Source organism: Mastigoproctus giganteus, chromosome 10 (genome assembly GCF_048544385.1).
Source record: "Mastigoproctus giganteus isolate SK-2022 chromosome 10, ASM4854438v1, whole genome shotgun sequence".
NCBI classification, from domain to species: Eukaryota; Metazoa; Arthropoda; class Arachnida; order Uropygi; family Thelyphonidae; genus Mastigoproctus; species Mastigoproctus giganteus.
In genome coordinates, this window is record NC_143584.1 from 18,266,397 (window position 1) to 18,280,900 (window position 14,504).

General features: G+C 35.2%; 1 protein-coding gene across 2 annotated transcripts in view; it reads right to left on the reverse strand.

The window, feature by feature from the left end:
• Positions 1-14,504, reverse strand: part of TH1 (negative elongation factor complex member TH1) — a 157,035-nt gene that overhangs the window by 45,652 nt on the left and 96,879 nt on the right. For both annotated transcript variants that reach the window (XM_090383793.1, XM_090383792.1), the window contains exon 12: positions 14,147-14,261. In XM_090383793.1, the coding sequence (XP_090239919.1) occupies positions 14,147-14,261 (115 nt within the window). The remainder of the gene's footprint in view (positions 1-14,146; positions 14,262-14,504) is intronic.

Below are 14,504 nucleotides of genomic sequence, written 5' to 3' on the forward strand. Positions count from 1 at the left end.
ATCTATTAGATGGTATTTTTAATTAAATTTTCAGTTAAGTATTTATTTATTAAATTGGAAACTTTTATTTATTAGGATTTCCCTAATTTATATTATTCCTTACCACTTATTTCTTGTGCATTAATTTTTTGTTGATTAACCCCTTTCCCATCCTATCTACTCCTGTCAATTTATGGTTTTTCACCTGGCATATTGGGAAACTGTTTGCAGGATGAAAAGGAAAGATACATATGATTGTTACAGTGAGTTCAATCTCTGAGAGTCCATTGTATGATTATACAGGATTCCTACCCTTCTTTATTCATTCATCCATCTATCCTGCCTGCCAGGGAACGTTTACTTTTGATTGTATACTTGTATGATGTGTGTTGGCAGTGAATTAAAGGATCAACTTTTCTTAATCAATTTTGTCCTAAAAAATTGCTACCATCATCTGGGTAATTGATGGTGCCCTCTGAAATTTCTTGTGGTTAAGAGTTACTTCATGATGCAACTCTATGGACTGTTCTTTGGATCTTAGTAATGAATCCAAGTTTCATCCATGGTTACCAAACTTCTTTGAATCTTGGGCAAAACTGTATGAATTGTTTTTTGTAACAATTGTTACGAAGGGGAGGGGGTTGAAAAGTTTGTGGTCTGAGTATGTAGGATTTATCTGAGGAGTCTGGCAACATTTTACTTTTCAATACTGAATATATCTCTTTGAAGTCGATACAGTTTTGCCACTGATGCTGCAATGCATTGATCCCAGTGGCAAAGAAAAAGTTTTCTCTTGAGCCTCCAAGAATGATTCCAGTGCAGCAATGATGTCACTGTTGGTTGGAAAAATGGATGCCAGTGGAATGAATTGTTTTCATAATGTATGTGCCAGGAAGTTACAATTTTAACAATGAGTAAACACCAAATTTTGTGAAAAAAATCTTTCCCCAGAGAGGCACAAAACTTAGACTTTTACTTTTTGCAACTCACAAACACATTAAGTGTGCATGTCTGGATCAAGCATATATCTGCATATACAGCCAGTGGGCAAACACGAAAATGCAAATAGGCAATATATCCTTCATTGGTTTTTAAAAAATACTGCTGACACTTTGACTGTACTATATATACAGTATAGTGTTATGGAATGTGCAAAAGTGTTTTAAAGTCATGTAGTAGCTTAAGTTGCCATTTATGATTAAAAATTCATGGATCTCTTATACAAAGCACATGTATTTGGATGCAGTATAGCTAATAAAGTGTGTTGTTGCTTACAAAATATGTTCCATTTTTTTTTTTTTTTTTTAATATAAGAAAAAATAAAGTTTTTGGAATCCTTTTTAAAATTTAAATTAGAGGTAACTGCAGAAAAACCGGAGTCGAAATGCAAGCGAAAAACTTAAATACGAGACCATTTTGGAGAGAAAACATGGATAAAGAGGTGTAAACGGACCATAAAACCAGTTAAATTATTCCTCATATAACTTGATAGCAATTTAAAAATATATGTCATGAATATACTAATGATAATCAAATTTATAAGGTAACTTATTTCATTATTTTCTAGAGGAAATCTCCATTGTCGGAGAAAACATTATTAAAAAATAAAAAGAACTCCAAATACACCAAATATCTGCAGAATTGCTTATACATATACTAATCAGAAACTCTTAATATTTTAATGCCTAATTTCCAGCACCATGAAGGGAAAGAGTCAGGAGGAGAAGGGAACTGATGTATGTCTTGAAAGGTGTCAAATGCACTTCATAGTTAGATTCTATAATCTAACCATGAAACACTAAATAATTTTAGAATTCATAATTGTGTTTTCAATACAGAACTTACTTATTTGTCCACTTCCTCTTGTCTAGCTGACAACTAAGGTGGGCAGGAAATTGGATGTCTCCAAGTTATCCTATTATTTCCCATCTTCTTAGGTACTGGTTCCTTTCACCCCAGACCTTTCTACAAAGAGGAAGACAAATATCAGTTCTCTTAAAAAGAATAGAAAAGCAAAATAATTTAAAAGAAGCAATAATGCTTAAACAACTAAAAGATGGAACTGAAATTATACTCCAGAATTTCCACAGTACTAAGGTTGACATCTGAGAAGAAATGGAATTAAAATAGATGAAGCCTATTTTGCCAATCTGTAAACCAATAGCAAAACATCTATACCATGTATAGATACCAGAAATGAAAAAACATATTGTTTTATGTAATTAGTACAGAGTTACATAAGCAAAGAAGCATTTATCCTAAAACTTAACCACACGCAGCTCTTACTCAAAATAACACCCCACTAAAATAACAATTCATGAAGTCATAATTAAAAGCAACCTTATAAAAACTATCTCAAACATCAATGCTGTGAGAAGATGAGGTGGAGAGAACAAACAATTTTACTTTGACAACTGCAACATTAAATGCTTGCAATTAGTTGCAACCTTGGTTCTAAATGGAATGAAGATCCATGAACTGGTGCTTTTACCAAAGTGTAGGAATGTCTGTTATGGGAAAAATATTTTCTTTAACTGTTTCTTATTTAGTGCACCACAGAACTGTACTGAACTTCACTTTACTCATCAATTAAAAATATTTAAATGCAGTTGAATTCTACATCAACAAATGGTGCTACAAATGTAATTTTAATTTCAAATAAGGCCAGAATAACATCAATTGTTTGTTCTGATATCTGATCATGTGACTTTTTTTAAACACTAAAAACTATTGCCTATAAATCAAAAAATTGTTTTTCTTTTTGTTACTTGATAATGTTTTAGCAGACAATACATGTCATTCTGCCATGGGGCAGAGTGAGATCAGTAAGTGAATGCATAGAACTTTGGCAGCAAAGAAAATCTTCTAATGTTACTTTAAGATAAAGCGAATCCGATTTAAATTCAACCTTGCAAAGCAACAACCAAAATGCCTACTATAACAGTTTTACAGATAGAAAAAGCAGAGAAGAGAAAGTCTGTACTGATCCAACAGCCGTATGTTGTTATCCAGTGGCTTGTACTTACTGTTATAAGTACATGCTTTATATGGCGTATTCTGTAATTACATGGCAATAAAGAGCGTATTTCTCGGTTGAAAACAAGTAAAACAGTTCTTAAGAAACTTACCCCTTTCACTATGAAGGTAATGAAAAGAAAATACAGAATGGCTGTACTGATTGATATACAGCTTTCTTAAGTTTTATATGGCTGTCAGGAATATCAATAAACTAAGTGTTAACAAATGTATAGCTATAAAGAACTACATAGGGCGTCAAAAAAAAAAAAAAAAAAAACCCTAATGCCTACTTATTAAATTTGTTAGCACTGGAAACAGAGAAAGAACAATATCATGAGGTTGGTTAGATGGAGATCTTTCAGTTTTCAACTACTGCTAGAAAATTCCAGAATTTTTTTAAGATGCAACCACCAAACAGATGACCACTATATTTACAACAAGTTTATATGTACTAGTTTCATTACCAATAATTAAGTAAATAATAGCAGTTGTCTTAGATGTAGAATAGATGTGCAGAAATCTGCCTTTAGCCAGCGGATGGTTGATAGTTGGAACAAACTTCCATCTGTTGTGGTGGAGGTCAACAACTTAAATAAGTTCAAGGCAGAACTAGACAAGAATTTGGAGTGAAAGGTTGGGTGAAACTGGAAGTTTTTTTTGGTTATTTTTTTAATTTGTCTGATGCTATATAAGCTTGCTTTCTTGCATCATATGCCTCTATTAATGCTAATGTGCAGAAACTGAAACTAACATTACTGTAGAAAATAAACGAGGTGTTGCAATAAAAATCAAATATTACAACCAAATTTGAAGAATATCAACCAAAGATCTTTGTGTGTAGCTATATCACGTACAAACCAAGCATTTTCCAACCACCATATGTAATTGTGTGGTGACTCTCTTAATGTTGGGTAAGAGTTGAAAATGCTATTATTAATAGTGTCCAGCAAATAAGTCACTTTATCATCAATCAATTGACTTTGTTTATTTATTATTATTATTTTTGTTTTGAGTTCAGTCTAGGAGCTCTGTGTGGGAGAGGGCTTCACGAAAAGTGAATGGGTAGCGTGTGTGTTATTTTTTTATTTATTTATTTCGTATGATGTGATCAATACACAAAGGAACCAGTTTTTTCTTGCTTCCTTCGTGTATCGTGGCCGGGATATCCAACCAACCGGTTGGTTCGGCACCATCGTGATATCCAGCCCGAGGCGGGAATCGAACCCGCGACCTTTGGGTTGCCAGGCAGGCACTTTACCTACCCGGCTAGCCTGGTCGGCCGTGTGTGTTATCATCCGCTGGTATAACCAGTTTGTGGTTAGAAATTAGAAGAATAAAACAGTATGTAAAAAAACTTTAATGTTTTCCTTGCACATTCTACATTGAAAAATATTAACAAGGCTACATATTATGTGCCCTATCTTGGGACTGCAACAGTAGCACCTGAAAATTAATTTATTCCCCTTCCTTTTAGTCTTCCTCCACTCTTTTCATTTCCCTGCCCAATCCTCTAGAAAACCACTGCTGTCATTTTTACTTCTTCCCCTTCTCCAACAATCCTAGTTCAAGCAGAAACAAGAGTTCCTCAGAGTCCACCAGAATAACTGAAACCCCCCCCCCCCAAACATCTCTACAGTATGGCTTCAATGTGACCTCCCCACAGTCAAGTTATCTCCCCTCCAATTAACACCTGGCTCAGATGATACCTAAATGTCCTGTGACAATTCCTTCACAGGCCAAATGGGGAGTTTACAGTACCCAGGCCTGCAATTCTTCAAGGGACCTGGCCAAGGCCTTAATATTAAAATTTTTAAGCAATTAAATTCATTTTTGATAATTGTCAAAAAAACCTACAAATATAAAATAAATGTTTTAATTTTATTAATTATTATTTTTTTTCTTATCAATTTATTATGTTAGAATTTACTTGTTATTAACCTTCACATCATGTCAGCACACACAAACGCATACAAAGGCAAGGGGGGAGGGCATCATGCACATTACACTAAGTTAGCTGTCAACGTTCTTGTGAATTATCATTTGCGATGCCAGAATATAACTCCAGTTCCGCAAATGATGTAAATAGCCTCATATTTATTATCAATTTTATATTACGTATCCTAAACATTAAAATGTAACTAGTTTAATTTTGATGAGTTACTGCTGAAGTCACCAAGGTGTATGTAATGTATAGCTTTGTTCAATATTTTCCAACTCAACTTGACAAGGAAGCCAATAAATGTTTTCCCACTACACAGAAAGGTGTTTCATTTTATTAATAATGGTATCCAGAGTAAAGATAACCTCAAGATTTTAAGATAAGCTATGATTATGCATTATACCCTCTATAATGTCCTGGCTAGAAAAAAAAAAACAGAATGAAGATAGCATCCTGTCACGTTATGCTCTCATTACTACCCCCATAGATGAACTGGACACAGAAATCTAGCTCAATAGCTCCACAGATGCCTCATTTGATTTCCTATGAGTTTACACTGTTCAGGAATGGACAAGGAGAGTTTATGCAACTCAATGATTGAATTCCATTTATTAATTTTTTAGTTGCATGCATAGGAAGTATATCATAAAATATGATCACAACAGCAAAGACAAGTTGGTAATGAGATCTATCACCAAGTGATCAAAACAAGATAGTCTGTCTAAAGAAAACTGAAACAACGAGTAAGCAAATTTGAATATCAAAAAATACAATTATAAAAAGAAATACACATAAGTCAACAATAAATGATTGTTGATATTCGTTACTTCATTAATATTAATTACACTAATATTAATGAAGTAACATATATTACATGGAAAGGATAAGTCCGCCGAGCCTACTAAAACAGAAAATGGAAAAGGTTACATAAGGTAGGGATGAATTAGGGTGATGTAAAATTATGAATTAGGGTGATGAAAACAGAAACTGGGTACACTTGTAACCAGTTTCTGTTTTCAAAAACCCATAAGCAAATCAAAGACTGGTAATTGTTTTAATAATTTGCAGTGAGTATTATCTGTGTGACGTTGATTTCTTATTTTAGTTTCTTATTTTGGATAAAAAAAGGTAAAGTGCAGCCATTATCAATCCACTGCAGGATGGAGGCCTCCTCAACAATTCATGCTAAGGGAAAATGGACCATAATCTGCCACGCTGGTCCAGTGCGGGTTGGCAGATCGACCGTATTCAGCAGTCAGGGGACCCCAGTCTACTCAAAGAGCGTGTGCTACTGCACTCCCGCTCCTGACCACTCGGCTACGGAGGAAAGTAACAACTCCAAGGATTTTGAAAGGTTAGGATGTTATGCAAATAAAAAAAAATATTACATATAACAATTTGGCTAAGATTTAGTTTAGGGTGCACCCTCTAGACTGTCGCTGACACGGCAATGATTGACGGGTGGAGACCATGCCTACTTCAACTTTCCCCCCTGTTCTCCTTGCAGAGCTAATCCATCACGTGACAGCGGAGAGTACAACCAACAGCAACGCAAACTGTCGCTGCTGAATCCTGAAAATTACCGGGAAAATCAGTGTGCTGATGCTGGCCAACTGCCGGGAGACTTTACCGGCCAAAAAGGTTGGTCTTTTTCAGCTCCAATGTCACATGACATCTGCCGTGTGCAGTCAAGGAGAAGAGAGGGGGGGAGTCACAACCCGTTGATCACTGCTTTCCCCCTCTTCTCCCTGCAGCCATTTTGAAGGGTGCACCCTAAACTAAATCTTTACCCATATTTTTCCTTTCAATACAAAGCATTTGATACTAGCTCCCTTTTATACTAACACTTACAAATGCCAAAGCTCTTACTACAAGATTGGGCTTCACAACCCCAGCAAGCTTAGTGTTATTTAATAACTTTTTCTATGCTTTTATATCTTTCTGCTGTCTAATTCTAAATTTCTTCCTGTTCGTTAAACTATTAGTGTAATACAAGGGTGAAACGAATGCTTTACACTAATAGTTTCACTAGTGTTACACTAATAGTATAGGATGAACCTGCTATCCTACTTCTATTGCTATTTTTCGTCTTTATTTATTTAAAATACTCCTTTTCCCTTTCCCATCCTCAATTTAATACCTCACCCTTATACCATTTGCTTGTTCCAAATTTATTTTTTAAAATACATTGATTTTAAAATTCTGCATATTTATATTAACCATTTTTATCCCAACTCGATGCTTATTTTTACCTAAATAAATTACATTGTGTTGGGACTACCTTGTCCATACTGTATTAGACAGTGCTAATTTCATTTCATTCCTTTTTGGCCTTTCACTTTTCTTCTACTACTATGGACAAATATAGAAACGCAGTTCCTGATATATGGTCAGATGTAGTTCCCTGATGAAATACCTGATCATGTATCAATATTTATTTCTGCTGACATCAGACCTTTTTATTTTATTAATATTTTGTTGTACTAATTTTACTTTACAGTTTCCCCACTTTATATTGGCTTGGCAATTCAGCCCATAATTTATAGAAAGCCTACAAAACCCCATGTTTGTAGGCTTTCTATAAATACTAAAATTGAATCCATCCCCCTCCCTTTGTAATGTGAAATTAAGAAAATTAATGGATCGTGTATCATCCTTCTCTGTTTCCGAAGTGTAATTCAGTCTGGTATGAATGTTATTTAATACTTGTAAAACAGAATTTATAACTTATTATAACCAATCAAATCACTATAAATTCTGTTTTACAAGTATTAAATAACATTCATACCAGACTGAATTACACTTTGGAAACAGAGAACAATATTGTTCTCTGTTTCCAAACTGAACAATATTTCTTTGTTGGTATGAATAGCCTAGTAGCTTCCAAGATAAGTTCTTTGAATGCATCCCATTTTTAATTTGCTGTTGGTAACATCATCAGTTGGCCCACCGTATAGAATTTAAATACTGTCTCAGACCACCGTAGTTGCCTTTATGAAAGTAAAGGCCCCTTCCCTTTATCCCTGATGGTAGTTACTTCTTTCAGTAAATCCCACTTCTGCACACTATGATCACTGCCACCTAGTGGTTCCTTTATCTGCAGATTCTTAATGCATGAAGAATCACTACTGATAATCAGATCAAGAGTATTACTCCCTCTAGTTGCCCCCCGAACATGCTGATGTAGAAAACAATCATCCAAAAAATCCACAAAAGCCTTGCTAGTGTGTGAGTGACCAATCCACAAATTACAGTCAATATCTGGGAAATTAAAATCCCCCATTATAAGATTCTCTGATTTACTGGCCCACTCTATTTCCCTGTACAGTTTCTTATTATACTCATCAGAGTCATTAGGCCTATAACACACTCCTACTCTCAATTTTGATTAAATCATTTATAAGAAATAGATGTACTGTATATTTTAAGACCTTTAAGTAGAATACAGTAAAACACAAACAGTAAGTGCTCAATTTTACAGACTAATTGGGGAAGAGCTGTCTGTCATTACAGAATGAAAATGTAAACAGTTATTCTGTTTAAGTATGTATTAGAAACACAAACTTAAATGTTGAATTTCATTAAACAATAAAAAAATTTTTTTTTTTACCTTGACTTGACACAGTACATAATTAGCAGACAACTTACCATGACTGGTACTCTGGTGCCAGTCAATTCTTTTGTCAAAAAAAAAAAAAAAAAACAAAAACCCCACAATCCATAAAAATTGAGTATTTACTATATATGCAGAGTGGAAATAGAATCAGTAAAAAAAAACTGTACACTTAATTATATATGAAATTAGGAGTCCTTTTAAGTGTTTCATGGCCAGCACAATTCCAATCCAACTTTTGCAATGGTCTTATTGTTCACAACAGAACTAATTTTTCTTTTGCAATAAGTTGCCCTGTTATTGTACCACCAGTAAATAGTATTACCAAAATATGATACCAATAAATGTTACAATCTGCCATTTATTTAAAAGACAAGAAACAGCTATGACAGCTTGTTTTTATTTTGGGATGAAAATAAAAACTAAAATTTCAAAATGTTCTCTGAAAGGGTAAAAATTTGCAGATGAAGAGAAATAGATAAGACAGTTGTCAGAAATAAGATTTTCCCTGGTATTGCACTAATTTCAAAAAAACTTGAAAGTAAATGGCAGATTAACCATTTGGCAATGTTTTTTTTTCTTTTTTTAAGTAGTGTAATATCAAAAAATGGCATTGCCGAAAGGTTAATCTCTTATTTACTCAAAAGATTTGTTTGAAAGAAGTGCAATACTAGAGAAATTCATTACAAAGGCAGAGTTTCCTGCTGCTGCAAGTGATAATCAGAAACACAGCTAAAGCTCTTTTCCTTCTATGACAAATTACAAAATGATATTGAGAGATTTACAAATTAATTTTTTTGGAGAGCGTTTGTGTTGCATCTCACAATCCTTATTCTGTATTCAATAATAAAATATTGAAATTTATATAAGGTGATCAAAACAAATTTTCATAACATATTTCATATCGAATCAGATATAAACATATTTCATACAAAAAGTGTAATTCTTACTGAGATTTACTAATGAAAATTAACATGTACAAACATGAAAATACAAGGTGTGGCTATTAAATAATGAGAGCGTTGCATTAAAATAATGAAATATTTCGTACCTTACAGGTTAGCCCCTTCAAAATAATTGCCTTGGGCTTGCATACGCTGTTTCATAAGTTTCTTCCAAGCACAGAAACATTTCTGGAATTCATCTTCTGTAAGCCTGTTAACAGTTCGGTTGTTTTTTTCTGAATGTCTTCCTTTAAGTACCCTTTTCAGTTTAGGGACAAGAAAAAAGTCACAAGGGACTAGGTCTGGTGAGTAGGGTAAATGTTCTCACACAGGGATTTTTTGGACAAAAACTGGTGAACAGAGAGTGCATTGTGTGCATTATCTTGATGGAGCATCCAAAAATCCTTCTGCAATTCAGGTCTCTTCCTTTGAATTTTACCATGCAGTCTTGTCAGAACTATGTAGTATGTTTGATTGACAGTCTGATTAGGTGGGATATACTCAGCCATAATAATTCCTTTAATATCAAAGAAAACAAGAAGCATGGTTTCATTTCTGATTTTGACATTCTTGCTTTTTTTGGTCTGGAGAATTGTTTTTCTTCCATTGCACCGACTGTCTTTTAGTTTCTGGGTTGCACTTGAACAGCTGTCAACACAGAGAAATTACAGTACTCAAAAAGTCTGTATCTTCAATTTTTTAAAAAAATATTTTCACAAACTTGGAGTTTTCATTCTTTCATCTTCATTGAAAATTTTTGGCACCATCTTGGTACACATTTCTCATGCCTAAATATTCAATTAAAATTTGTATAACCACTTTTTTGTCCATATTGAGTTCTGATGCAACCACTCTAATGCTTAAACGACAATAACTTCTAGCCAATGTCCTTACCAGGTTCACATTTTCATCAGTTTTCATGGATATGTGATGGCCTGGACATTCATCATTTTCCACATTCTCTCTTTATTCTAAAAATCTTTTATGCCATTCAAATAAGCACACCCTTGACAGTATCTTCTCCATAAACTCAATGTAACAACTTCTAACTCCAGTTGCCGTTTTCTTTAGTTTTGTTAAAAATTTGAGGTTCATTCTTTGATTCTTTTGTCTGTCATTTTTCTGCAAACTGCAAAAACACAAGTTAATGAAACCCTCTCACTGAAAAGCAAATTAGCATGTTGGAATATGACTTAGTATTGGTAGTGGCAAATGATGCAAGAAAGCAAGCTTATACAGCATCAACAAAAAAAAAAAAAAAAAAAAACAACATTTCACTCACCCACCCCCTCCTTGAATTTATTCAAACTATCCACTTCCAAAACAACAGATGGAAGCTTGTTCCAGCAATCAACCACCCATTTGCTGAAGGCATACTTCTGAACATCTATTCTGCAACCACCCTTCCTCAATGTGAATTTATGTCCCCTCACATGCATAGTCTTGAGCAAGAGGAAGAATCCCATGAGCAATGAGTTTGCTCAAGCCATTCAAATTTAAACACCTCAATCAGATAACCTCACAGATGCCTAGTCTCCAGATGCTACAATTTGCAAAACTGAAGCATTTCTTCATAAGAGCACCCTTTGTTCTCCCTGTCTGTATCTGTTCAAGCAGCTCCCCATTCTTCCCAAAATCAGGCCTCCAGACCTGTGTGCAGTACTCCAGATGTGACCTGACCATTGTCTTATACAGTGGGTAATCATCTCCTTATCCCTGCTAGCAAAATTTCTGTATATCATTAACAAAACCCAATGAGCTGTCCTGCCAGCCTGTCTTCACTGCTCAGAGAATTTCATATTTGACTGCACAATTAGCCCCACCCAGATCCCTTTCATTTTCAACTACTGAGTGCAGTACCACACAGTTGGTACATTACTCTGGAATTACTGCTACCCATATACAGTACTTTGCATTTGTCAATGTAAAACTTCAATTACCATTTCTCAGCCCTAACTTTCCTAACAGTGAGGTAATTTTCCTTGGTGATTTTAATATTCACAACTCCGGCTGGCTTCAGTTTTCTAGTCACACCAACCCAGCTGGTTGAGATGCTGAGGCTTTTGCAATTACTAATGACCTTGCACAGATTGTTCAGTTGCTTACAAGAATGCCGGACAATCCTAACCATACAGCCAACAAGCTTGATCCTTTTCTCACAAACAACCCTTCTAAGTACACGGTTGAAGTGAGTGGTACTTTAGGCACCTCAGATCACAACTTGGTGATTGTCTCTTCTCCAATGGAGCCTTTATCTCATGGCTGTTCCCAATCTCGTGCTGCCAAACAACACGAGGTTGGGAATACCATGACCTGCGAGATTTCTTTTCTTCTTTTCCTTGGTTGGATTACAGTTTCAAAACTTCTGATTCAACGTTTGCTGAGATCGTGTCGTGAAATTATTCTTGTAGGAATGGAATCCTTTATTCCACACTCCACTTTAAAATCTCGTTCTTTATCTAAACCAAGGTTTAGATAATGACTCCTCTCTAACAGAGAGGAGTCATTATCTAATCTAACAGAGAGAAGAACGTTGCATATCGTAATTGGTTTGTTTCCAATTGTTCAGTTTCATTTTCTGCGTACACCAAAGCTCGCAATAATTGTAAAGCAGTTATTAATCAGTCCAAAGTAGAGTTTGAACAGGCTAAGAATACAAAACTTGCTTCTTGCCCTAATGGTAGCCGAGCATTCTGGTCTCTTGAAAAAACTACTGGCCGCAACTTTTGCCCATATTTGCTCCCACCTCTGTCAAAACCAGATGATTCTGTTGTCACTTCAGCCAAGGATAAAGTTGACCTGCTAGCATCCCATTTTTCTTCCAACTCATGTATTAATGATCGTGGTAAAACACCTCCCACCATTCCCAATACACTCCATTCAATGCCTCCTATGGTCTTCCGTCAAAAGGATTTTGACGAATCTTGATGTGCTCCTGAACTTACTCCTGTTCTTTGCCACCTTTTTTCACTTTCTTATTCCAAAGGTGTTTTTCCTTCTGCTTGAAAATTTGCTCATATCCAGCCAGTTCCTAAAAAGAGTGACAAATCCCTCCCATCCAATTACCGTCCCATTGCAATTACTTCTATTCTTTCTAAAGTAATGGAGAAATCAATTAACCACCAACTCTTAAACTACCTAGAAACCTTCTGTGTGATCAACGATCACCAGTATGGGTTCCATCAGTGTCGATCCACTGGTGATATTCTGTCTTATGTTACCCATTTATGGACAAATTCAATGGAAAGGTTCGGTGAAACACAAGCAGTTGCTCTTGACATCTCAAAGGCTTTCGATCGTGTTTGGCATAAAAGTCTTCTAAACAAGCTTCCATCTTATGGTTTGCCAACTGTTTTCTCTAAGCCCATTACAAATATTGCTTCCTGTGCATCTAAAAAACTTCATTTTCTCTTTTACTCTCGGCGTTACTTTTCTTCCAAACAGCTGTTCACTATGTACAAATCGCAAATCCACCCTACCATGGAATATTGTTCCCACATCTGGGGCAGTGCCCCCAAAACCTCTCTCAGGCTTCTAGATTCCATTCAGAAGAGGGCAGTTAGGTTAATTAATGACTCCTCTCTAACAGAGTCTCTCCACTCGCTGCCTCATTGATATACTGTTTCTGCTGCATCCCTTTTCTACAGATACTTCTGAATTGGCTTCTATTATTCCCGCTCTCTCTTTCAACACGTGCCACCAACATCCATTTACTGTCCAACTTCAAACTCACAGAACCAACTTTTCATCTTCCTCGTTTATTCATTCAGCTGCCGTTTTCTGGAACAACCTTCCTTCGTATGTATTTCCTGAAAATTACAATGTACAGAAGTTCAAGTATAATGTCAACAAATATCTTCTTTCGTCTTCTCAACCTCCAACCCAAGCATGGTACTAAGTACTATAGGTTTTAATACCTCTCGTGTTTGGGGTTTTCATAAAAAAAAAAAAAAAAAACTTTTTGCATCCAGTTCCTTTTTGACTACAACATAGTATCCAATCAAATTGATCAGACAATTTCCCCATAATGAACCCATGCTGTGACTGAAGTATAATTACACTGCTGTCTATATGGTCTTGCATGACCTGTTTACCAAGTGACTCCATTATTTTCCCAGTAACAGAAGTTAAACTAACAGATCTGTAATTACTCATGTCACCCTTTGTGAATTGGGGATATATACATCAATATCAACCACAGCAACCTCCTCTGAATCCAAAGATGCTCTCATAATTATGGCTAGGGGGTGTGCTTACCTCCTTTGCTGCCTCCTTTAATATAATTGGATAAATCCCATACACTCCAGGTGCCTTTCTTATGTTTAACTTTGTTGACAATTTCTCTTCTACTTTCCTCTGAGTTATTAAAAAATCATTTAGCTTACTGTTAGAGTTTGATAAACTTCTAGCATCCACTTCCCTAAAGAATTCCTAATGTGAATGTAGATGCAAAATACCTATTTAGTTTGTCAGCAACTTGGCAGAAAACCAAGGAAAGGTTCGAAGTCAACTGCTGTGCCTTTGTTTCACAGGTGTCATGCAGTGCCTGTGTGCAGAGTCTTGTTATTCAATAGCCACACCTCATATATCTGTGAGCCCACAAGGCATAAAAACAAACAATGCACAAAAAAATAGATAAACAAAAAATACTACCTCATCCAATAAAGCAAGATGAAGTGGTGTGTGCTCTGTTGATAATTTGAAGTAACTCTTCTCTGACACAGTGTAATCAACCCATCTCACAACTCCCAAACCAACTACTGGAAACCTAAAATGGATAAAACACAAAATAATAAGACCATTATTAAAAAAAAAAATTTAATGTTTTTAATGCTAGCCTTATGGCTGAAAGCTTTATGAATATATATATATAAAAAACTATACAGATTAAGTTCTAAATTTATACAGCAAGATTTTAAATGGTACAAATACTTTTTTAATAAAAGTTCTTCTAGGTCCTGATCAACTTCCCTTATTATTAGTGCTTGTTAGTCTTGACAAGCATACATTA